We start from the raw sequence: 22,515 nt of genomic DNA on the forward strand, positions 1-22,515 counted from the left end.
TCTTTTTTATTTTATTTTTTTTTTACTTTGGAGAAAAATATGAAATATTACATGCACCTTTTCACTGCAGCATGAAAATCTGGCAAATTAAAAAAAAATTAAATTCGTCCCATAAACAACTGTCAGTAAACTGGTGGTATTGGCAAATTCTTGAAATTAATCGTGATTAGTTATAAACAGATCTAGTGTCTGGTAGGCCTAGTAAAAAGTCTGAAAACAAGCTCATGCTTTTGTTATAATTTTAGCAGAAATACAAGAGGGGCATTCACTGTTTTGGGAAACTAAAATATCAACTTAGACCTTAGAGTTATTGAGAAAATTTGAGAATTATGCCTCTAAAGCACGTGCAAGACAGTTTTGGGAATATTTGACATTATGGTGGCAACCGCTTTTGCCATTTGTGATTCAAGGTGTAGTCATCTTAAAGCCAATTTAATCACTTGTATTATTTGATCTTGTTTGTTGCACCTGTTTTTATTATTTGACAGTGCTTTTTGAGTATCTGAAGTTTCAAGAGACCGAAAATGGATTATCATACAGAAATACATTTTATTACACTGAATACTGGTCATATTTTGTATGATTAATTTCGCCTGTCTAGGAGCATATCACTGAAGGGGCTGGTCTGCGTGACTACAGCAGGTTACTATTGGAGCAGAGGAAGCCAAATGAAATATCGCGAGATTAACATCCCCACTCGCTGCTGTAAAATGGAGAAATTATGTTGAGGCGCAACCGAGGTAAGAGCTCAGATTAGTCTTTGTCTGTTCGGCGTAGACGTCTGTGGCTGACTCTACTTGACCGTTAACACAATCAGACGGTTTTTCTTGCAAATTGTACGCGTATGCTGTCATTAAAATAAGCGTTTTGGATGGAAAGACCAGACACTTTGCTAATATAAACCGCCATTTTTAATTTGCAGTCGGACTGACGAGCATTGTGGTGTGTTGTATGCACGCGCGCGTGCGTAGACTGAAATCTATTTAACGTACAAAATCTATTTTTGCTTAGGCAGAATCTCTAAAATGAAATATAATACACGTGCGTGAGTGAAAATTACGTGGAATTGGCGGATAACACTCATATATGCTTCTGTCAGGGGATCACGACGAAAAGAGCATGTGAATGTGATAGCATGTGCCTATGTGATAAATTAGCTGCACAATTCGATTTTTTAGTACAATTTATGCATTTTCAGTCCTCACGGCTTTAGAATTAGGCTTCAAACATTGTGTTCTCTGGATGGATGCTCATACCCAGAAATATGCTGAGTCGTCAAGTCCAGCAAATCTTGACACCTAAATTCCTCTTATCTTGGCCTGTAGGCGTTTACATATTTCCATCTTCAGTAATCTGTTATGTTGTCCAGTTATAATGTAAAGAACTGTTTACATTCCCCAATGCACCCCCAGAAATTTGTCTCATATGATCTATTATAGAGATTACTGCTGATGGATAATATGGGTCAGTGTAACCAAACTAACCCTAACTGATGTAAAGTGACCCCCAAACATCATGTATTATGGTTTAAACTGTTGCTGATGACAGGGATGAAACCTGTTAATTCCAAACTAGAGTATAGACTAGAGTATAACAACTGTGTACAATGAATGAGAAAATAATAGTCATTCCATAAGTTTAATCAATTCAGTTTCAAGTTATTTATTAAGTTAAACAATATTAGAATTAATATAATTTATATTTGGTAAATATATATTTCATACCATTTCTTCACATGGTTCATTATTTCTTAATGTAGTGCATTAACACAAAATATCCAGACTGATTGACTGCAAAATGTATGAACTTTAATGTTAGGCTGATTAATTCCATATCTCAACTTTATCCTTCAATATTTAATACTTATAAGTATTATTTCAGATAAATGTATTTTTTATTTGATAAAGTAGACTTGAGCATCATGTGTGACACGCTACGTTCGCCCCAAATGCAGCTACGCAGAAGTGCAGCAGTAAAAAGTGAGAAATTGAGCCGTCCACTGGAAGTCAGTGTTATGGTAGGCCCGAGTGGGGAATGATTCAGCGGGGAATGATTCAGCGAGATATTCTGCGTTTCTAAGCTAACCAAGCAAACCAACGCATGCACGAGCATCTCATCAGTCGCCACCGCGCACGCTTCACCGGCCACAGTTCATCGAGACGAAGCGCTTGCTGAAAATGTGTGATAATATAATACGTTACGGTACGTTACGTGTGTGTCGGCGTGTAAGCGCTTTGACGGACTCCGTTTTTGTGAGCTAGAGTTCTGAGGGGAGGCAGCGGGTTTGCTGGAGCAGGCCCGCCTGAGCCGGGCTCTAGATTAGACCAGGGTATGTGTGCAGCTTGGAGGAAAAATATGGACCTGTGTAGCTTCGCTCCTGACGTATTCCGCCACAGTCGAGCGTTATATTAAGGATTTGGTGAGAGTTTGTTGGAAAAGAGGGATTTTGGATGAGATTTTAACAGTGAGTTGAGGGATTGCGGGTTTGTGTTGACATGTTGAGGGGAATTATATGCTTAGCGCCTCGTAGCTCGCGAGCTGCTAACGGTCAAATTTCCCCACAGTCCGTTTACGGTAATTCCTTTACAGTTTATTAAAAAACTGGCGATCATTGTGTTTTGTTTGCGGCATTTAATAGGAATGACGTGACTATGTTTAACAGCAAAACTTAGCTTGCTGACTAAGGTAGCTCGTTAGCACGGAAAAAACTAGCTAGCATGTTAGCTGCCTTTTCCTCAAATTGAACTGCGTTTGCTGTCTTGTTTTCGTTAGAAATAGTTAATGAAATTGACATGTCGAGTTATTGATTTATTTCCAGAGTGGCTGTGTTACTTTCAATTGTACTTAAATTTGTTTGTTTACGGTGTTATAGTTTCGTTTATGGTGAAAGCTCTGGTTAGCTAATGTCATTGTAATTTTCGGTATTCGGCAACTAACTGCTGTGTTGTTTTCTCGACTAACGTTACAGCACAGTTTGGTTCTCTGTCAAGAACGGAATTAACGTATTTCTTTAGTAATTACGCTTACGTTTGAATGGCTTAACTAGATAAAGTTTTTGTGAAATGTGCTTGCTCATTTTTCCATGTCAGGTTCCTTGATCACCGGCTGGTGCTTCTCTTTGACCGGGTTCAAGGTCCTAAATGAGTTTTGTTTCTCAGAAGGAGTGATTACCTTTCTAAGAACGCTACATTAACAGCCTCTTGTTTCAGAAAGAGCAAATTATTGGGTTGAATTCAGTAAGGACGTGTTTGTGAGATGGGATTATCTGTGCCCCATATCTGAACCAGTGTGGGTTGCTTTTCACTGTTGGCTTGCTCTCAGACTTCTGTTTTCTTTCCACCGACCTTGATTTTTATTCTACAGCTAATTAGTATGGGATTGTTTGTGACCATTTAGAAGAAATAGTTTTTTGACATATAGAGTTTTACATTAATGCCTTCTGAGAGTTTGTGTTTTTGGCAGCAATATCACAAAACTTCTTATGTTCATTCTTGGGAATTGTTTCACTTTCATTTATCTTTTTTACTTTAGGATTTGCACATGAAAAATGCCATTAAGTTGGAATTGCCAAATCATATACCGTAAGTTCTTTGATTAATTTGAAAGGTTATCTGCTTGAACATGGGGCTGTTATTTCGGCCTACATTTGGATCCTTGATTATTCTTGAGTATGTAATTGTTCTTATATGATTCAAAAAGTACACCTCATAAGGGCTTTTCACACTGCGCTTAACCCTGGGTTATCTGCATTCTAAACCCCACTTAACCCTAGGTAAAGGTGTGTTTCACACTTATTTAGGAGCAGGGAAGGGGCCACTTTTGTGGTGCCAAACTTGTGCAGTGTGAACTGTTGTGGTGTTAGAATGTTACGGTTACATGCTTAGCAACAAACATCTCGTGCCTCACATGCTTTAGACAGTCACAGAAAAACACTGTGTGTTGTATAAACAGTAGTTTGTCGGTGGGGGAAATGTCAAATGGTGACAGAAAATGTGTCAGTGTGTCAAAGAGTGCATTTCAATCTTTTATATTCTGAAAAGTCCATTCAGGAAAAACTTACAGTAGATAGTACAGTCGGCAATATATAATTTGAGGATTCACAATGCGTGATTTATGTAAACAGGTTGTCTGCTGTTTTCGTCTAATCGGTGACACACATTGCTAATAAGTACATAAATACAGGGTTTAGGAATGTACAGTGTGAAATGTCATGTTATGAAAACACAGAATGAACTTTTAACTTCGGGTAAAGTATGAGTATGTGTAAAACATAAAACAAGGTAACCTAGGATTTTGTTTACCCAGGTTTAGAATGAGCCAGGGTTAACTTTTTAAGTGTGAAAATTCCTTTTTTCATGTGATACTGTGGCAGCGCTAAGCTTAAATATCATATGGTGGCATGTAGATGAGTATTATTCACTGTTCATTTGACTGAGCTTCTCTCTCATGATTTGATGTGTTCTTTGTAGGAATCGAGTGTAGAAATTAGTGACCATGAAGGTTGACAGAAGCAAATTGAAGAAAACCCCCACTGAAGCGGTCAGTAAACAGGATTTCTGTGCATTTGGAGTATTTGAGTTTGTGAGCGCATGTTTCCTCATGGTTGACATGTTTTTGCACTCCTCTTCCAGCCTGCTGACTGCAGGACTCTCATAGAGAAGCTGAAAGGATGCAGCGATGAACAGCTGTTGCTGGAACTGCAGCAAATCAAGACCTGGAACATTGGCAAGGTATATGGCAACACCTCTAGCATCATATTGTGTTTAATATGCATGTTCAGATCTCTAATGATGACCTGTTTTTCTTCACAGTGTGAGTTGTATCATTGGGTAGACCTGCTGGACCGTTTCGATGGCATCCTCTGTGATGCAGGGCAGACGGTGGAGAATATGTCGTGGTTGTTGGTGTGCGACCGGCCAGAGAATGGGCAGCTAAAAGCCTTATTGCTGGCGGTGCTCAACTTCACCGCGCTGTTAATCGAATACAGTTTTTCAAGACACCTGTACAGCTCTATAGAGGTACCACAACTCTGGACCGATACAACAAAACCTACTTCTGTTAGCCTTAAATGGTTTGTCATGAGTTGATTTTGAGCATTTGCTGTTCTCTTTTTTTGTGTCTGTAGCACTTGACCACCCTTCTAGCATCATGTGACATGCAGGTGGTTCTGTCTGTGCTGAATCTCCTGTATGTGTTCAGCAAACGTTCCAACTACATCACCAGACTGGGCTCAGATAAGAGGAGCCCACTGCTCGCCCGTCTGCAACATCTGGCTGAGGTATGAAAGCTTTACTTTTAGTCTCATCATCATATTTATTTTCTCAGTTTTGATTGCTGAAGTCTAGAAGATTGAAATGCCAAGTCTGAAAGCATATATGTGGCTAATGCTGCAGCAGCAGCATGCAGTGTTTTACAAACACCTTTGACAATTTTAAAAGTTTAATCCATGACTTGCATCTTTGATTCTAGTGTGAACTTTTGAATCCTTGTTGAAATTAGTTTTAGTTGTTTAGTATCAGTCTAACCAAAGCACCGTGATGACCTGGTTTTGTACAGACAGGTGCTTTCATGGTGACATTTCAAGGCTGTTGCTTGTTATCTTTCATCCTACACATTTTCCTGACTCTTTTATTTCCGCTGTCCTAGAGCTGGGGTGGGAAAGAGAATGGATTTGGTCTTGCAGAGTGTTGCAGAGATCTGCCGATGTCGGTATGCTGTTTTGTTCTACTACATGTTATACTATGTCACTTTGAAAAGAGAAAAAAATGCTATATTTGCAGCAGTGAGCTGATACATTTTGAGTTGTGTGTGAGTGCCATTAAGTTATTCATGGTTAAGTAGTAGGGATGGGTGAGGGCTAGGTTGAGAATATTTTGGGCCAGTTGGCAAAACCCTAACTTGCCCTATCGGACCAGTGTTGCATTGTTACTAAATCCCATGTCCACAATCATGTATGTATTTAATGCAAACTTTTGTGACTTTCTAATTCATAACAGTTACATTTTAGGAGTTATAATTTTCTTGGATTAAAATGTCTCTAAGGTAAAGTAATTAAAAGGAGTGTTGGTTATAATCAGTTGGATATTATACAAAATTCAGTTCTGAAATGGTAAATATTAAGTAAAATATTAAATCGGTAATATCACAATCTATAGTATTGTTTTAAAGTGCCTTTAATAATGTATTGCTTTTACAGAGGTTTATTCACTTTTTTTTGTAAAGAAAACTTGTAATTAAATAAAAATAATTTTATGGCACATTTAAATGTTACTAAAATGTCTATTTATCATATCTTTGGTGGGCAAGTGAAAAATTGACAGGACAAGTACTAACCAGGCCCTCCTTGTTTAGTCCTGCAATTTGCAAGTTTTTTTATTTTATTTTCTGATGTGTGTATATTTGTGTTATGCAGAAATATCCACCGAGTGCCACCACATTGCACTTTGAGTTCTATGCAGAACCCAGCTCTGATGTCAAAGTGGAGAAAAAGGTATGCTTGCCTTTATTTTGCCATTCTCGTTAAAATATTGCTCTTTTTTTAAGCAAACAATTCATTTCTTTGTATTTAACCTTTGTTGTACCTTTTTGCAGTCGAGCAGTAATACGCTACACTACATTCATATCGAACAACTTGATAAGGTGAGTTCCCCTAGTTGTTTTCATTTGCTGTCCTTGTGGAACAGTTAATGGAAACGCATAGACCTTTAATACCTATTGATTACACTTGAATCTGATTTTTGCTTTTCCCCGGTGTGCCCTCAGATTTCCGAGAGCCCCTCAGAGATCATGGAGTCTCTGACGGCTATGTACAACATCACTAAAGACAAACAAATATTGCTTTTCACACACATTCGCCTGGCTCATGGCTTCTCCAACCACAAGAGGAGACTGCAGGCTGTGCAAGCCAGGCTGCATGCCATCTCCATACTCGGTGAGTTAACTCCTCTGGTACTGACCAAAATAAGTACAGGTATTTATTTTCATGAAACAGTACTAGGTTCTCGCTTTCTGTCTGGTGAGGTTGATGTTATGTGTGGTTATTTTTTTGCAGTGTATTCCAACGCCCTCCAGGAGTCAGCCAATAGCATACTCTACAATGGGCTTATAGAGGAGCTAGTGGATGTACTTCAGATCACAGACAAACAGTTGGTGGTGGGTAGCAATTATTAATCTTTATTTCTAGCACTATATGGTATATATGTACTAGGGACGGGCATTTCAAGCAAAAATAATATTCGATGATCGCTGGGTATTAATCGATTAATCGCACCCCTCCCCCGCATGCACGCACGCATGTATAGGCTACACACCCATAAACAGAGAGAGAAAGGGAGAGAGACATTCACGCTTTCAATCTGTATGATAACAAACTGTTTCATTCATTAGGGAATAGGCTGTCTTTACTCAAGCCATGATTGTAACGCTGAAACATATTAATATAATAAACATAACCGAATGACGGCACTTATTAACATAACAGTCCGTCGATTAGCATAAATCAACTGCTCATAAGGCTAGGGCATATACATTTAAAAAAGGAGCATGAACATTAATAGCAATAAAAAAAAAAAAAGAAAAAAGTCCGCCAGTGCGTTCCAGCAGCGGTGCATCTGCAGCAGTGCAGCGATCGTTTTCGCATCGAGTCTATTTTTGCTGTGCTGCTAGGGTTGGGTATCGTTTTTTTTTTTTCGATACCGGTGCCAAATCGATACTTATTAAAAAACAAATAAATAAAAATTCCCCCCAAAAAATGATGGATTGGCCATTAGCACTATAAACACATGATGTCTGTTTCATTCATACTGGACGCCAGAGGGCGCCCTCGCACAGAAAATCCACATATCCAGTCACAGAAGTAGAGAACTCATGACCCTCCAGGAAATTCTTTATATGGACAAAGGCATGGCTATTATATCTGTAACTGAGTAAACAACATAAATGTTTTGAAGTGCAGGAGTCAGATCTGACTGATCACTGGTCGAGAATAAGGAGAGATGACTGACAAGACCATGCTGGAGTATTTGCTGCGCTTTCAGACTTGAGTTCACATGCATTTTCTCAGTCGGGAAATTATTTTTCACGTGCGGTGCCAGTGATGATGCTTCTTATGTCCGTTTCGGAGAACCAGAGGACAAATATTTCAATCGATTGCTCAGGCATGGCACCAAAATGAGGCACCGAAATCTGTGTTCAGATTCTGTTCTAGTACATACCGGTTACATAGGTACCAGTGCCATATTGGTACCGGGTTTCGGTACCCAACCCTATGTGTGCTGCACGCGCTGAATTAAAGTGACAGCGCATTGTTCGCGGTAAAAATGAACATGGATTGACACGGAAATGTAGTAATTACACCATAAATGCATATAATTAAAGTCAACTGTGTTTCACAGTCAACACACAGGCCTATAGCTTTTTGGCTAGGTTTAAAACAAGGAAAAGATCACTTTTAGATAAACAAGGCAATAATAGATGCACTTGTAGAAATATGAAAACAAAGTTCTCTATGAACCGCAGGATTGCTTGCAATAAAGACTTAAATGGAAAAAAAGAGTCGACGAGGTGCGTTATCGCGGCGCCACACCCTGGTTACATGAACGCGTCACCACCGCATTAGCACCGAGAACATGGGGATTTTTTTAGACAATAATCGCACAGCCTATTCAATATTCTATAATTAAATCAACTAATCGAATATTCGAGAATCGTGACCCATCCCTAATATGGACTTGTTGCTTTCTTTAGAGTGATTGTCAAGAATTGTCAGTATTGCACTACTCAAACAGAAAAGGTGCTTTTAGATTTTATGAACCCTCAATTGTTACCTACTCAATTGTATTGTTGCAGGACATTAAGGCCGCCTCTTTGCGGACGTTGACATCCATAGTTCACCTGGAGCGCACTCCCAAACTCTCCAACATTATCGACTGCACAGGAACGGCCTCCTACCATGGATTTCTGCCTGTGCTTGTCCGCAACTGCATCCAGGCCATGATCGGTGAGGAGATAGACTTTTAGCTCTAATTTCTTTACTTGAGCAGTTTTCTTAGGTTTCAGGTTTGGTGACATTCTGTTCTTATTTTTGCTTCAGACCCACTGATGGACCCCTATCCCCACCAATTTGCCACAGCCCTCTTCTCCTTCCTCTACCACCTGGCTAGTTATGATGCAGGTGGAGAGGCCCTCGTATCTTGTGGTATGATGGAGGCATTGCTAAAGGTTGGTATTTCGCTGCTTCCTCATTTGTGGAGCATTTAAAGAGAAGGTGTTATGTGAGGATGTATTGTGAACCGTGCCACTTCCACATCAGGTGATCAAGTTCCTTGGGGACGAGCAGGACCAGATTACCTTTGTGACACGGGCAGTAAGAGTTGTGGATCTCATCACCAATCTGGACATGGCTGCTTTTCAGTCTCACGGCGGCCTCTCAATCTTTATCTGCAGATTGGAGGTACTGAAAGCCCCCCCCCCCAGTACAACTCATTCAGCCCCTTGTTTCTGTGTAGACTATTCAGCTTTTTGCCCTCTGTCCTTTTGTTGACGGAATGTGACCCCATTGTTTCTCTGTGCAGCATGAGGTTGACCTCTCCAGGAAAGAGTGCCCTTTTGTAATCAAACCAAAGATCCAGAGGCCCAGCACAGCTACTGAGACAGAGGACATGGACACAGATATGGACAGTTAGTACAATCTCTGTTATGTTTACTGCATGTGGCAATATTGACTATATTAGTTTATATTAGTATATATTAGACTATATTTGTAGTGACTATATTTAGTTTATCCTTATTCCAATCTATGTATAGTATCCACACACTCAGCTCATTTACACTAGGGTTTTGTAATGATAATATGTGGATTTGTTTTTGTGGCTCACAAAATAGTTCACGTCCCTGTTTGCTCCGGGCCCCCAGAATCGTCCTAACCTTTCCCTAATTATGGTGCTGGTTGTAAGAATGCATATTTTATATCCCTCATTTTAGGCCTGTTCTTAATTTAAAAAATCCTGCATCATTTATAAAATCTGGTTATTATTGGTATTCTGGTTACACAATAAACTGTATCTGGCATTAAATTCAACAAACTCCTGTCGCTTCCCTCTGGGTCACCCCATCAAAGCAAGACTAAGAACATGTATTCCAAAGTCTTCTGAAGCTAGATGCCATTTGAAAGAAAGTAACGGTTTGGAATGACATGAGTACTAACTACATTAAGTGAGTAAAAAATGCTTTTGTCAATGTAGTGTCAGAGGTTGCCATGGAGAGCAGTCCTGGCCCATCCACTTCTTCTGGTTCCAGAGCAGAGGCAGATTCACGGGCACAAAGCAGTGCAGCCAGCACTCCCAGAGCAGGTATAATAAGTAACTTGCAAATCAGGGCGTCTCCTTCATATTAATACAGGAGAAACTGTGGACAGTTTGGTAATGCATATTTTCTTCTTTCCCAACAGGAGTGCAGTGCATTCCTCAGAGGGCCGCTCTGTTGAAATCTATGTTGAACTTTTTGAAAAAAGCCATTCAGGACCCTGCATTCTCTGACGGCATTCGTCATGGTATAAAACTCTGCATTTAATGATGCTTTAACTTTTACATTGTGGTTAATACAGCGTTTTTAATTGCTTATATTCATTGCCTTTGCACTCTCTTTATAGTAATGGATGGGTCCCTTCCTACCTCTCTGAAACACATCATCAGTAATGCAGAGTATTATGGACCCTCACTGTTTCTCTTGGGTAAAGCATATAGACAACAGTACTTCTGGTGTTGCTGAAATATTAGCCAAACTCTTTATTTACAACTTTTTGTGGATCTGGCTTTAAGGTCACCTCTGCATACAAGAGCAGAAAGTTGTACAATAGTATGGTTAAAAGGCCCTTTGAAAATTGTGGCATTAATCTGTTAGCATTCCACTGTATCACCTATGGTACACTGCATGTTTTTGAGAGTTAACTTCGTGACATTCAACAACTTAAATAAAAGCTAAACATGTCACATATCTTTGGAAAGCTGAGATCCTTGTGATTCGATTGCACACGATCAACACAGCAGGTATTATCTGTGTCTTTGTCAGACCGCCAACAAGGCTTCATGCTGTGATCCCATTGTGTTTTCCAGCTAATAGATTCCAGCTAATGGCTCCCAGCTATAGTCATCTGCAGGCATCTGTTTACAAAAAAAATTTAGGCGGAATGTTTTTTCTCCCTTTTTCAGTGTGTTCAAAGTAGTGCTGGGCGGTATACCGGTTCATACCGAATACCGGTGTTTATTTTTGTTATGATATGAATTTTTATAATACCGCAATACCGGTGTATGTCGCTTAAACAACGTTCGGAACGCGACACTGTTTGAAAGGGGTCCCTTTTCACTGTTGCACTGTAGTAATACCGTGATATACATTTTTGGTCATACCGCCCAGCACTAGTTCAAAGTTCTATTACTCAATACCAGTAAGACTTACTGTGATTCTTCCTGAGGTTTGTTCTGTTTAGCAACAAACCTCAGAGCGTCACCTTTCAAAAGAGACCAAAACCATGCATATACTCCAAATGGTTCAAGAACAGCATGCAATTTACTTTGGGTATGCCTTTTTAGGTGGTTTAGGCAAATTTTACAGGAATGCTGAGGGGTTAATTGGTTTGAATCTTGACTGGTTTATTTGCCTACCCTTGTATTTTTTTTCCTAATTCTTTTTCTCTTGCTCTGTTTCAGCGACGGAGGTGGTGACAGTGTTTGTGTTCCAGGAGCCCTCTCTACTGTCATCTCTGCAGGACAATGGTCTCACCGATGTCATGCTACATGCACTGCTCATCAAAGACGTGAGACTGGCTTAACAATATACCTGTTTTGTCTCTGTACCATCTCCCTTTCTCTTTCACTTCTATTTTTGAGCCCACACAGAGCTCAAAACGCTAGTTCGCAAGTAACTGTGGTTCTGTGAATTCCGGATGACCGCCAAAGGCAGTGTAAACACTATGGATTATCGCAGCGCCAGCTAGATAGGTTGAGAGAATATACCAACAAAGTCACGTAGTGACCTATGCTGAGCCCTGGGGGTTATAAGCCACCGTAGCTCAGCACTCTGCCTCGGTACGCCTTTCTCACGCATTCCGAGTGACCAAGAACTCTGGCGGTCATCCGGAATTCACAGAACCACAGTTACATGCGTAACTAGCGTTCTTTGGAGCACCTTTCTTCACACCACCATAGCAGACAAATATCTGGTCTGACTGTCGAAATTGAGCAGTAGAGCTCACATAGCACTTCAAGGCACGCATAGCACGCACAGGACACAAAAGTTGAGTACTTGAATCAGACCCTGAAGAAGTCTGAAAAGAGGCCAGTTCAGTGTGCTGGATTATGAACTGAGGAAGAAGGACTTTTCGGAAGAAAAGAAGGATTGGGTCGTAGAACCACCCCGGAATCATCCGTCAACCAACGCAAGCACAATTCGTTAACAGACAGCGCGTGCAACTCACTGACTCGTTTCGCAGACGCGATAGCCAACAAAAAAACAGTCTTCAAGGACATTCATTTAATGTCAGTGCTTTGCAAGGGCTCAAACTGGGATGAGCAAAGGAACGTAAGCACAAGTGGCAGATCCCACACAGGGAAGTGAGGAGTCCGAGCAGGGTTCAGACGTCGTGCACTCTTCAGAAAACTGCAGACAAGACTGTGAGATCCAAGAGAAGATCCACCAACTGAAGCATGATATGCAGCAATCGCAGCGACGTACACTTTCAACATGGAAGCTGCCTTGCCCTCCTCCAGTAAATGTTGAAGAAAGTTTAAGATGCTCGGTATGTCACATGTTGCAGGATCAAGCCCCCGCTCCCCTCACCATGCAGAAAAAAGATTCCAACGGGAAGCATAAATCTGTCGTGTGGAAGAAGCCCTGGCGTTAGAGATGGTATGGATAACTGCAGGGGCACAATGCTCCAGAGAAGGATTTAACCCAATGGCCAGACCCAAAGCTGCAGACGAGCTGGATCCGGATGCCAGAACCTTGCCTCCAACTGGGAGAGGAGGTCCTTCCTGAGGGGAAGTTTCCACGGATTGCCTGTCAAAAGTCTCAGCAACAAAGGAAACCATGGTCTGGCTGGCCAACGTGGTGCCATGAGTAGCACTCTGTGCCTGTACAGGGAGATCCTGTATAACGTCTCCCATAACAGAGGGATAGGTGGGAACGCATATAGTAGGCAGTTCGGCCATTCGTGAGACAGTGCATCCTGGCCCAAGGGACTGGATACTTCCGTCCTTGCGAACCATAAACAACAGTGAGTTGTCATCTCTGAAGCAAACAAATCCACTTCCGCTCTTCTAAATCGTAGCCAGATCTCCTGCACTACATCTGGATGAAGTCTCCATTCTCCTGGATGTACTTGATCCCTGGAAAGAGCGTCTGCTGTCTGGTTGCACACTCCTGGAATATGAGCTGCCCTCAGTGAAGCGAGTCACGGCTGACACCATGTCAGGATCTCATGAGTAAGCTGTAGAGACCTGCGAGATTTTGTGCCGCCCTGGTGGTTCAGATGGAACACTGTTGAGGTATTGTCGGACCGAACGAGAACATGGCGGCCTGCCAGGACTGGCATGAAATACTTTAGAGCCAAGAACACGGCACGTAGTTCCAGCAGATTGATATGTTCTGTGGCCTGGGTCGGTGTCCAGCGCCCGCAAATACCTCTCCGATTCCACGTTGCCCCCCCACCCTGTGAGGGATGCGTCTGTTGTGACTAGGGTTGGGTATCGATTGTGACTGAGGTGTAGCGTGCCGGCGGAAATGTTGCTCCGATGTGGCATAGTGATGACTGGTCTGAACTGCTGGCATCCTAAAGGTAGGGTTGCGCTGCACCTGCGTCAGCTGACGAGTGGCCTCCGACAGCTTTACTCTCTTTTCCAACAGTTCCGGAACATTAGGACCAAAAAGATGCCCGGGAACAAATGGAAGACCTCTCAAGGTTTTCTTACAGTCCTCGGGTAGCCGTGCTTGGGCAAGCCACACTTGGCGGCAGGCTGCCAGGAGCGTGGCTGTAAGACTACCTGGCATAGTGATGATGGGTCTGAACTGCTGGCATCCTAAAGGTAGAGTTGCGCTGCACCTGCATCAGCTGACGAGTGGCCTCAGACAGCTTTACCCTCTTTTCCAACAGTTCCGGAACATTAGGACCAAAAAGATGCCCGGGAACATATGGAAGATCTCTCAAGGTTTTCTTACAGTCCTCACGCGGGTAGCCTGGGGCAAGCCACACTTGGCGGCAGGCTGCCAGGAGCGTGGCTGTAAGACTACCTAGCTTGTGGGTCGCATGGCCCATTGTCAAGAGAGCAGTTTGCAGAAACTGTGAAATAGAGGGATCAACATTTGCTGGCTCCAACGTACTGGTGGCAGCAAGAAGTAACTGGCAGATTGTGTTTTCCGCATGAGTAATGTAGGCAACAGACTCATATGCCTTTTTTAGTAGGGAATCCGTACGACCACATTGAGCACTGGGACATCGCACATTCCCTCATAGTGCCTTGTCAGGAGACACCACCAAAGCTGCAACAGGCTGCTCTATCTCCGGAGCACGACTCACCTCTATGGAATCTGCTTCAGCCATAGATGCTAGCGTCTGAGCAATCTTTGAGCGCCACTTAGGCGGACCAGAACCAGTGAGGGCATTTGAAAATTTAGTCACAAAATCTTTACATTGTGGCATGGCGAAAGAAGCCGCAGCTGTGTCCTGTCTGAAAAAAAAATTTGTTTGGGCAGACTGTACTGGTGACCCATTAAGTCCTAGACGAGCAATTGCCATTCGAAGTACAGCCAAAGTATCATCGGAAGAGGACTGAAGCAGGCGTTTCAACTCTGCCATCTCTGAAGAAAGTACAGAAACCGTCTTAGAAAGTGAATTTTCCTCAACATGCGAATGTTCATCACTTCGCGATGTGGCCCTCTTCTTAGATATTCGCGATGTGGCCCTCTTCTTAGATGGGAGGGGAGCGCCGGCTGCCGCGGACGCCTTGCGCTTCCGAGTTCGCAAAGGGGCTACATCCAACTGCCCGAGTTTCACCGTTGAATTAGCGTTTAACAAGACGGAGCCGTCGTTCCGACATAGGTAAAAGGCTGGAGTGCAGACACGGGTCCGTGAGAGCCTCTCAGATGTTGGACACCCAAACACGACGGGCAGATGTCATGACCGTCATCCGGGAGAAGATTATTAGGGCACAGCTTACAAGTCAGTAGAAAACCAGTGGCAATCGAGCTGTGAGCCATAGTTACTCGCTAATAACACCCTCGGATAGCACCGTAAGGTTTAAGTTAAGCGGGATGATGGTAACAACGAAGACATGCAGGAAAAAAAAAAATAAAAAAAAAAAATATATATGTATATATATACGATTCCCTCGGGTGAGCCGACAGGTAATGCCAACAAGTATCTCACGAAAAAAAGGAAAATATATCTAAAATGGCCGACGGATCGAACCGAAGGGCACAGAGTATAACATAAATTTGAGGAAAAACACTCAGAATAGTTAACAGATGATTAAGTCAACGGGAGGCCGTTAACTTATTGTCGTGGAAAACACCAGCCACCGGATAGCACCGAGAGAAGCAATATGGACTCAAGTAGAAAATCAAAAACTCACCAAATCAAAAACTCACTGCTAAATATACTCCAAATCCATTGGAGTGGCGTAGATGCGCGCTGACACAGCTTGTGAGGACGATATCTCGCTGCTCTAGTAAGCTGCACTCGACAGCGTGAATATATCACTCAACCTATCTCAACCAGGCGAGAAAGCGAAAGAGGCAAAGTGCTGAGCTATGGTGGTTTATAACCCCCCAGGGCTCAGCATACGTCACTACGTGACTTTTTTTGGACTTATCTAGCTGCTGCTCCGATAATCCATAGTGTTTACACTGCCTCTGGCGGTCAGTAGGAATGAAACAGAACTCCTTTTCTCTGTTTCAAGGTCTTTGACCATCCCCTGTTCAGTCATGCTAGACTCTTTTTCCCCACCAAATACTTCTCTAATGTTTTTCCATTGCTGTATCCCTCCCTCTTGGATAGTCCAGCAACTCATGTCATGACGCATTTTAGACCTCTTTTATGCCTTTGTTTCTGCAGGTCCCTGCCACCAGAGAGGTGCTAGGTTCCCTGCCTAACGTCTTCAGCGCCCTGTGCCTGAATGCCCGTGGTCTGCACTCATTTGTGCAGTGCCAGCCCTTTGAGCGGCTGTTTAAGGTGCTGCTCTCGCCAGACTACCTGCCAGCCATGCGCCGTCGACGCAGTTCTGACCCACTAGGTGAGTGGCCCCTATAGGTTGTACCTGTTTCACACAGTCAGTGACTTGTGTTTGCAGATAATAGGAATGTGTTTCTAACAGGCAGTTTGATTTTATGAAACAGGGGACACCGCCTCTAACTTGGGCAGTGCTGTCGACGAGCTAATGCGGCACCAGCCCACACTTAAAACAGACGCTACAACAGCCATCATCAAGGTAAAGTGGATAGTGCTGGAACATTTTGACACATCTTAAGAAATGCCCTTTTATTGCAGTGCTATATGCATACTTAAACACCTCTTTCTTTCGGAGTCCTTGAATTTGATTACTAACTTGACCTTTAACAGTTGTTAGAGGAGATCTGCAACTTAGGCCGATCGCCAGAATACGTCTGCCAGAAACCCTCCATACAGAAAGCAGATGGGACCGTCACTGTGCCTCCAGCTCGCGCGAACCATGCTGCAGAGGAGGCCTCCAGTGAGGATGAGGAGGAGGAAGAGGCTCTACATACCTTTAGCCAACAGCAGGGGGAGCCAGAAAGCAACAGGCAGTTAGTGCATCAAAATAGCTTCTAGTGTTCCTTGCTTTCAATACCATGTTTGAGAAATCTATATTGTTTTAGATCTAATTAATAGACCGTTTTTAACAAATTAATGATTTTTACAGAGTGGTGGGAACAGAGGAGCGAATCCCCATTCCTCTTATGGATTACATTCTGAATGTGGTACGTGCAGACCTAGATTCTTTGCATCTTATCTTATTCTTTTTTTCCCCTTATTATTTTTTAGACTGTCTATTCTGACTTAATCTTACTGCATTCACACAGTTCATTGGCTGTTTATGAAAATGCATAAAGTCTAAATTTAGATGAGAGTTTGCTCTCCAAGGACTGGAACTATAATATGTGCCTTTCCTTTTAGATGAAATTTGTGGAGTCCATACTTAGTAACAACACAACAGATGACCATTGTCAGGAATTTGTCAATCAGAAAGGACTTCTACCACTGGTGTCGATCCTTGGGCTGCCCAACCTGCCCATTGACTTCCCCACCTCTGCTGCCTGCCAAGCTGTGGCAGGAGTCTGCAAATCTATACTGGTAAGATTGACACCTACCTGTAGGAAATACAGAATTTTCTCCTAATCATACGTGTCAGGGATTTTGCTTTAGATGCTGTGATATTTAGGGTGTGTTCACACTTGTCATGTTTGGGTCGATTAAAACGAACCCTGGTGCGATTGCTCTGTTAGTGCGATTCGTTTGAGTAAGTGTGGATGCTGCCATCTGAACCCTGGTGCGCACCAAACAAGCGGACCGAGACCGCTAAAAAGATTGGTCTCGGCCCCTCTGGTGTGGTTCGAATGAAATATGAACGCAACACGGACCAAATACTTCATTTTATACAAGTATGAACGCACCCTTAGTGTTTCGTTTTGTTGTTTTCTCCCCTCACTTTCTCACTGTGTCTTAGACTTTGTCCCATGAGCCGAAAGTTCTCCAGGAGGGTCTGTGTCAGTTGGACAGAATACTGTCTGCTCTGGAGCCTCTTCACCGGCCCATCGAGGTTCCTGGTGGCTCGGTGCTGCTCAGAGAGCTGGCCAACGCAGGCCATGTTACGGACGCCACACTATCGGCACGAGCCACCCCACTGCTGCACGCCCTCACAGCAGCACATGCTTACATCCTTATGTTCGTTCATACCTGCAGAGTTGGACAGGTATGCATAAAGGCAGCTGTATTTTCATTAGGGCTGCATCTAATGATTATTTTGATAATCATTTAATCTGCTGATTATTGCTTCAGTTAATTTGAAAAAAAAAATTTATCCATTATTTACAAAATTGTTATGCCACATCCTGCCCAATGTTGTCATCCGAGCAATATGCAATTTGAGGGACAACAAAACAAATGTACTGAATGTGTCTCTGCAGGCTGTGTGTAATTAAACATTATGTGCAGAAAAGGGGGTTAACAGTTTAAGTGGATTGCTTACCATTTGAAAAGAGAATTAAAACAATGACTAAACGTTAACTGGTGCAAGGTAGGAGGAACGTAAATTCACTCTACTCATCTAAACATTACATTTACTAAATTACCAGACCTGCCAACCTGTACGCATTTTTGACCTCAAAGTACGCTGGTATGATTTGTCACTCTAAACTACGCAAAAACCTGGTGACGTCTCGTCCATGCGCAGTACTCAAATCAAGCAACAGCAAAAAAAAGTAGAGTTCATCCAATCAGAGCGCTGGGTTCATTCCCCAAATAGCAAGCGGGGAGTATTTACAAATGCGTAAAGCTTATTAAAAGGAGACTGCAAATCGACAGCAAAACAAAATCCAGCTTGATCCCCCTTCCACTTCCGCCATCTGACTGATTTCTTAAGCGAGGACAGTACAGTAGTCATTATATCGGTTGTGCGTTTAAATCATTTCTGTGCATTCTATTTCTCTCAGAATTGGCTCTGTTTGTTTGCCTGTGAGTTCACATGCTGAGATGAGCAAACGCCTCCCCGCTTACAACGTGCATTTGAAAAAGCCAGACCCAGCGAACAGCTTCCACTGTAATGACCTGTAATGAGAAGCATTTTTATACCTATTGTCCAACAAAAGAGAACATTATAACATGTTTTTTACTCCACAACATCAGTCGACTGTTTGAAATGACTTCATTTTCTGATCTGATGTGGCTTCTTATCACAGAATGAGGCATAAAATATATTTTATACTGTAAAAAGGGCTATGTCGATTAGCAATGGATTATAAATGTACATAATTATTATGAAAATACCCGAAATGGCTTGAAGAACACAGATAAACTATATAGTGTGTCAGTCGAGTGTTTGTCTTCATGTTTCATAATTCAAAGCAGTTCTATATTCTTTTTTTATTCAGTTAAAGCAGTGGTTCCTAAAGTTTTTGCAGCATGCACCCCTTTATAGTGTTTGATGTGTCAAGCACCCGTACCACCTTACTCCGTTTGAACACCCCATTTTTAACTGCAATAATACAAATATTCACTGTATACAAGGCTTGACATAAACTTTTTTGCTCACCAGCCACTGTGGTTTTCCAAAATTACTAGCCACTCAGCATTTTCACTGGCCACAATTCTGTTGTTGGGAATTTAGGTTTTATTTGACTAAAGTTACTGCATACTAAAATTTATTTAAATTGATTTCCAGGTAATTTTTTGCCTATTTAAAGGGCATTTTTCACTAAACGTATTAAATGCATGTGTCATCTTCAATATCAAATTCTTACATTTTATTAATAATTACACTTAATATATTAAGACACTTTAGGACTGTTACCAATCAAATGAAATCAGTATTAACAATACCGATCTTTCCACTGCAGAAGAAACAGAAGCAGCTGAAGTGGCATTTAGATGCAATTACAGTTTAATGAAGCTGAAATGTAGCATAAATGCATTTACACTGCAAAATTACAACAGCATAAGTAATGTTATGAGCTTGGTGTTTTAAATCAGTTTTTTTTTTTTTTATGTACATTACAAATATGAAATGTTGGAAAAAATACAAAGATATGCTACTTTTAAATATGAAAGTGAACACCAAATGCACCAAATGTAATAAAATTTGAATCATTCTTGCCGAAATTTCGGCGCTTCCCTAATTAGATGTTTTAATCAGATTAGTCGTCTAGTCGGGCAAGCAAAATTCTCTTTCACTTGCCCCTTCAAAAAATCCTCTTGTCCCGGACAAGCATTAATGTCAAGCTCTGTTACTGTATATAAAATTCAACCCACCAAAGCGGGAGTGACCATATTACCCGCCTCTGCTGAAATCCACACTTGCATTTGGCGGGTGTTAATGTCAAGCCCTGACTGTATATTAGAAAACGGCAAATTTCAGTTAGAAATAAAAAAGCATATGACTTCCTACCCTTTTTTTAGTGAGATGGATGTGCCTGCATGTTTGCACGCAGATCATCAAAATCATTCTCTCGTGTACCCCTGGTGGTCAGTCTGCGCACCCCAGTTTGGAAATTGCTGAGTTACAGCAATAGCTGGATTCTTTTGTCCATATTAAGGATTTCCTGAATAGTCATCAGTTCTAAAACTTCTGTGATGCATATGTGGAGTTTCTTTGTGAGGGCGCCCTCAGGCTACCAGTATGAATGAAATGGATATTACATGCATTTATAGCGCTAAATAATGGCCAATCCATAAAAATAATACTTGTCTCAAAAGAAATTTGAAGTAGACGTGATAATCCCTGTTTTTCTACAGTGTACAGAAGTATACTGGAGTTTTAAAGTGTATTGGAGTTTTTTTTGTTTTATATATAGCATTTTAAATCGCAAATTGCAAAAAAATACTCTAAACCAAACACTGTGGTTAAAGATGTATGTGACTGAGTGCAGACCTGCTAACCTTTGAAATGGTGTTAATTTCGTCGACGACGAAAAATATTCGTTAAGGAAAAATTTATCTGTGACTAACAAAAGACGTTGACGAGCTAAAACTAATATCTGATGATTAAAAACTATGACGAAAATTATGCTGTGTCTTCGTTAACAAGACGAGACGGGACTATAATTTAATTTGAGGACTACCGGACATTCAAAATACATCCTATAGGCAATTCTGTTGTTGGGAATTTAGGTTTTATTTGACTAAAGTTACTGCATACTAAAATTTATTTAAATTGATTTCCAGGTAATTTTTTGCCTATTTAAAGGGCATTTTTCACTAAACGTATTAAATGCATGTGTCATCTTCAATATCAAATTCTTACATTTTATTAATAATTACACTTAATATATTAAGACACTTTAGGACTGTTACCAATCAAATGAAATCAGTATTAACAATACCGATCTTTCCACTGCAGAAGAAACAGAAGCAGCTGAAGTGGCATTTAGATGCAATTACAGTTTAATGAAGCTGAAATGTAGCATAAATGCATTTACACTGCAAAATTACAACAGCATAAGTAATGTTATGAGCTTGGTGTTTTAAATCAGTTTTTTTTTTTTTAATGTACATTACAAATATGAAATGTTGGAAAAAATACAAAGATATGCTACTTTTAAATATGAAAGTGAACACCAAATGCACCAAATGTAATAAAATTTGAATCATTCTTGCCGAAATTTCGGCGCTTCCCTAATTAGATGTTTTAATCAGATTAGTCGTCTAGTCGGGCAAGCAAAATTCTCTTTCACTTGCCCCTTCAAAAAATCCTCTTGTCCCGGACAAGCATTAATGTCAAGCTCTGTTACTGTATATAAAATTCAACCCACCAAAGCGGGAGTGACCATATTACCCGCCTCTGCTGAAATCCACACTTGCATTTGGCGGGTGTTAATGTCAAGCCCTGACTGTATATTAGAAAACGGCAAATTTCAGTTAGAAATAAAAAAGCATATGACTTCCTACCCTTTTTTTAGTGAGATGGATGTGCCTGCATGTTTGCACGCAGATCATCAAAATCATTCTCTCGTGTACCCCTGGTGGTCAGTCTGCGCACCCCAGTTTGGAAATTGCTGAGTTACAGCAATAGCTGGATTCTTTTGTCCATATTAAGGATTTCCTGAATAGTCATCAGTTCTAAAACTTCTGTGATGCATATGTGGAGTTTCTTTGTGAGGGCGCCCTCAGGCTACCAGTATGAATGAAATGGATATTACATGCATTTATAGCGCTAAATAATGGCCAATCCATAAAAATAATACTTGTCTCAAAAGAAATTTGAAGTAGACGTGATAATCCCTGTTTTTCTACAGTGTACAGAAGTATACTGGAGTTTTAAAGTGTATTGGAGTTTTTTTTGTTTTATATATAGCATTTTAAATCGCAAATTGCAAAAAAATACTCTAAACCAAACACTGTGGTTAAAGATGTATGTGACTGAGTGCAGACCTGCTAACCTTTGAAATGGTGTTAATTTCGTCGACGACGAAAAATATTCGTTAAGGAAAAATTTATCTGTGACTAACAAAAGACGTTGACGAGCTAAAACTAATATCTGATGATTAAAAACTATGAAGAAATTTATGCCGCGTCTTCGTTGACGAGACGGGACTATAATGTTATTTTGACGAGCTAAAACTAATATCTGATGATTAAAAACTATGACGAAATTTATGCCGCGTCTTCGTTAACAAGACGAGACGGGACTATAATGTTATTTGAGGACTACCGGACATTCAAAATACATCCTATTGGCTACTGTCTTGTCCTTCAAAATGTGCGTGCCTGTCATTGGATTGCAATCGGATAAGGGG

The 22,515-nt window shown here is 41.2% G+C and overlaps 1 protein-coding gene across 1 annotated transcript in view; it reads left to right on the top strand.

Moving 5' to 3' along the window:
- The first annotated feature begins 677 nt into the window (after positions 1 to 677).
- LOC107716223 (E3 ubiquitin-protein ligase HUWE1-like) overlaps positions 678 to 22,515 on the top strand; it is a 64,896-nt gene continuing 43,058 nt past the window's right edge. The window contains exons 1-25 of the mRNA XM_016522604.1: positions 678 to 740; positions 3,532 to 3,581; positions 4,470 to 4,539; positions 4,632 to 4,730; positions 4,812 to 5,018; positions 5,126 to 5,278; positions 5,647 to 5,709; positions 6,413 to 6,490; positions 6,592 to 6,639; positions 6,763 to 6,931; positions 7,052 to 7,152; positions 8,848 to 8,998; positions 9,092 to 9,219; positions 9,311 to 9,451; positions 9,573 to 9,678; positions 10,242 to 10,349; positions 10,448 to 10,549; positions 10,649 to 10,729; positions 11,706 to 11,812; positions 16,106 to 16,283; positions 16,387 to 16,478; positions 16,610 to 16,812; positions 16,929 to 16,986; positions 17,183 to 17,359; positions 17,733 to 17,978. Coding sequence (XP_016378090.1) covers positions 4,495 to 4,539; positions 4,632 to 4,730; positions 4,812 to 5,018; positions 5,126 to 5,278; positions 5,647 to 5,709; positions 6,413 to 6,490; positions 6,592 to 6,639; positions 6,763 to 6,931; positions 7,052 to 7,152; positions 8,848 to 8,998; positions 9,092 to 9,219; positions 9,311 to 9,451; positions 9,573 to 9,678; positions 10,242 to 10,349; positions 10,448 to 10,549; positions 10,649 to 10,729; positions 11,706 to 11,812; positions 16,106 to 16,283; positions 16,387 to 16,478; positions 16,610 to 16,812; positions 16,929 to 16,986; positions 17,183 to 17,359; positions 17,733 to 17,978 — 2,841 coding nt within the window. The 5' untranslated portion in view covers positions 678 to 740; positions 3,532 to 3,581; positions 4,470 to 4,494. The remainder of the gene's footprint in view (positions 741 to 3,531; positions 3,582 to 4,469; positions 4,540 to 4,631; positions 4,731 to 4,811; positions 5,019 to 5,125; positions 5,279 to 5,646; positions 5,710 to 6,412; positions 6,491 to 6,591; positions 6,640 to 6,762; positions 6,932 to 7,051; positions 7,153 to 8,847; positions 8,999 to 9,091; positions 9,220 to 9,310; positions 9,452 to 9,572; positions 9,679 to 10,241; positions 10,350 to 10,447; positions 10,550 to 10,648; positions 10,730 to 11,705; positions 11,813 to 16,105; positions 16,284 to 16,386; positions 16,479 to 16,609; positions 16,813 to 16,928; positions 16,987 to 17,182; positions 17,360 to 17,732; positions 17,979 to 22,515) is intronic.

The sequence above is a fragment of the Sinocyclocheilus rhinocerous genome, unplaced genomic scaffold, assembly GCF_001515625.1.
Source record: "Sinocyclocheilus rhinocerous isolate Xijiao unplaced genomic scaffold, SAMN03320098_v1.1 scaffold148, whole genome shotgun sequence".
Taxonomy (NCBI): Eukaryota; Metazoa; Chordata; class Actinopteri; order Cypriniformes; family Cyprinidae; genus Sinocyclocheilus; species Sinocyclocheilus rhinocerous.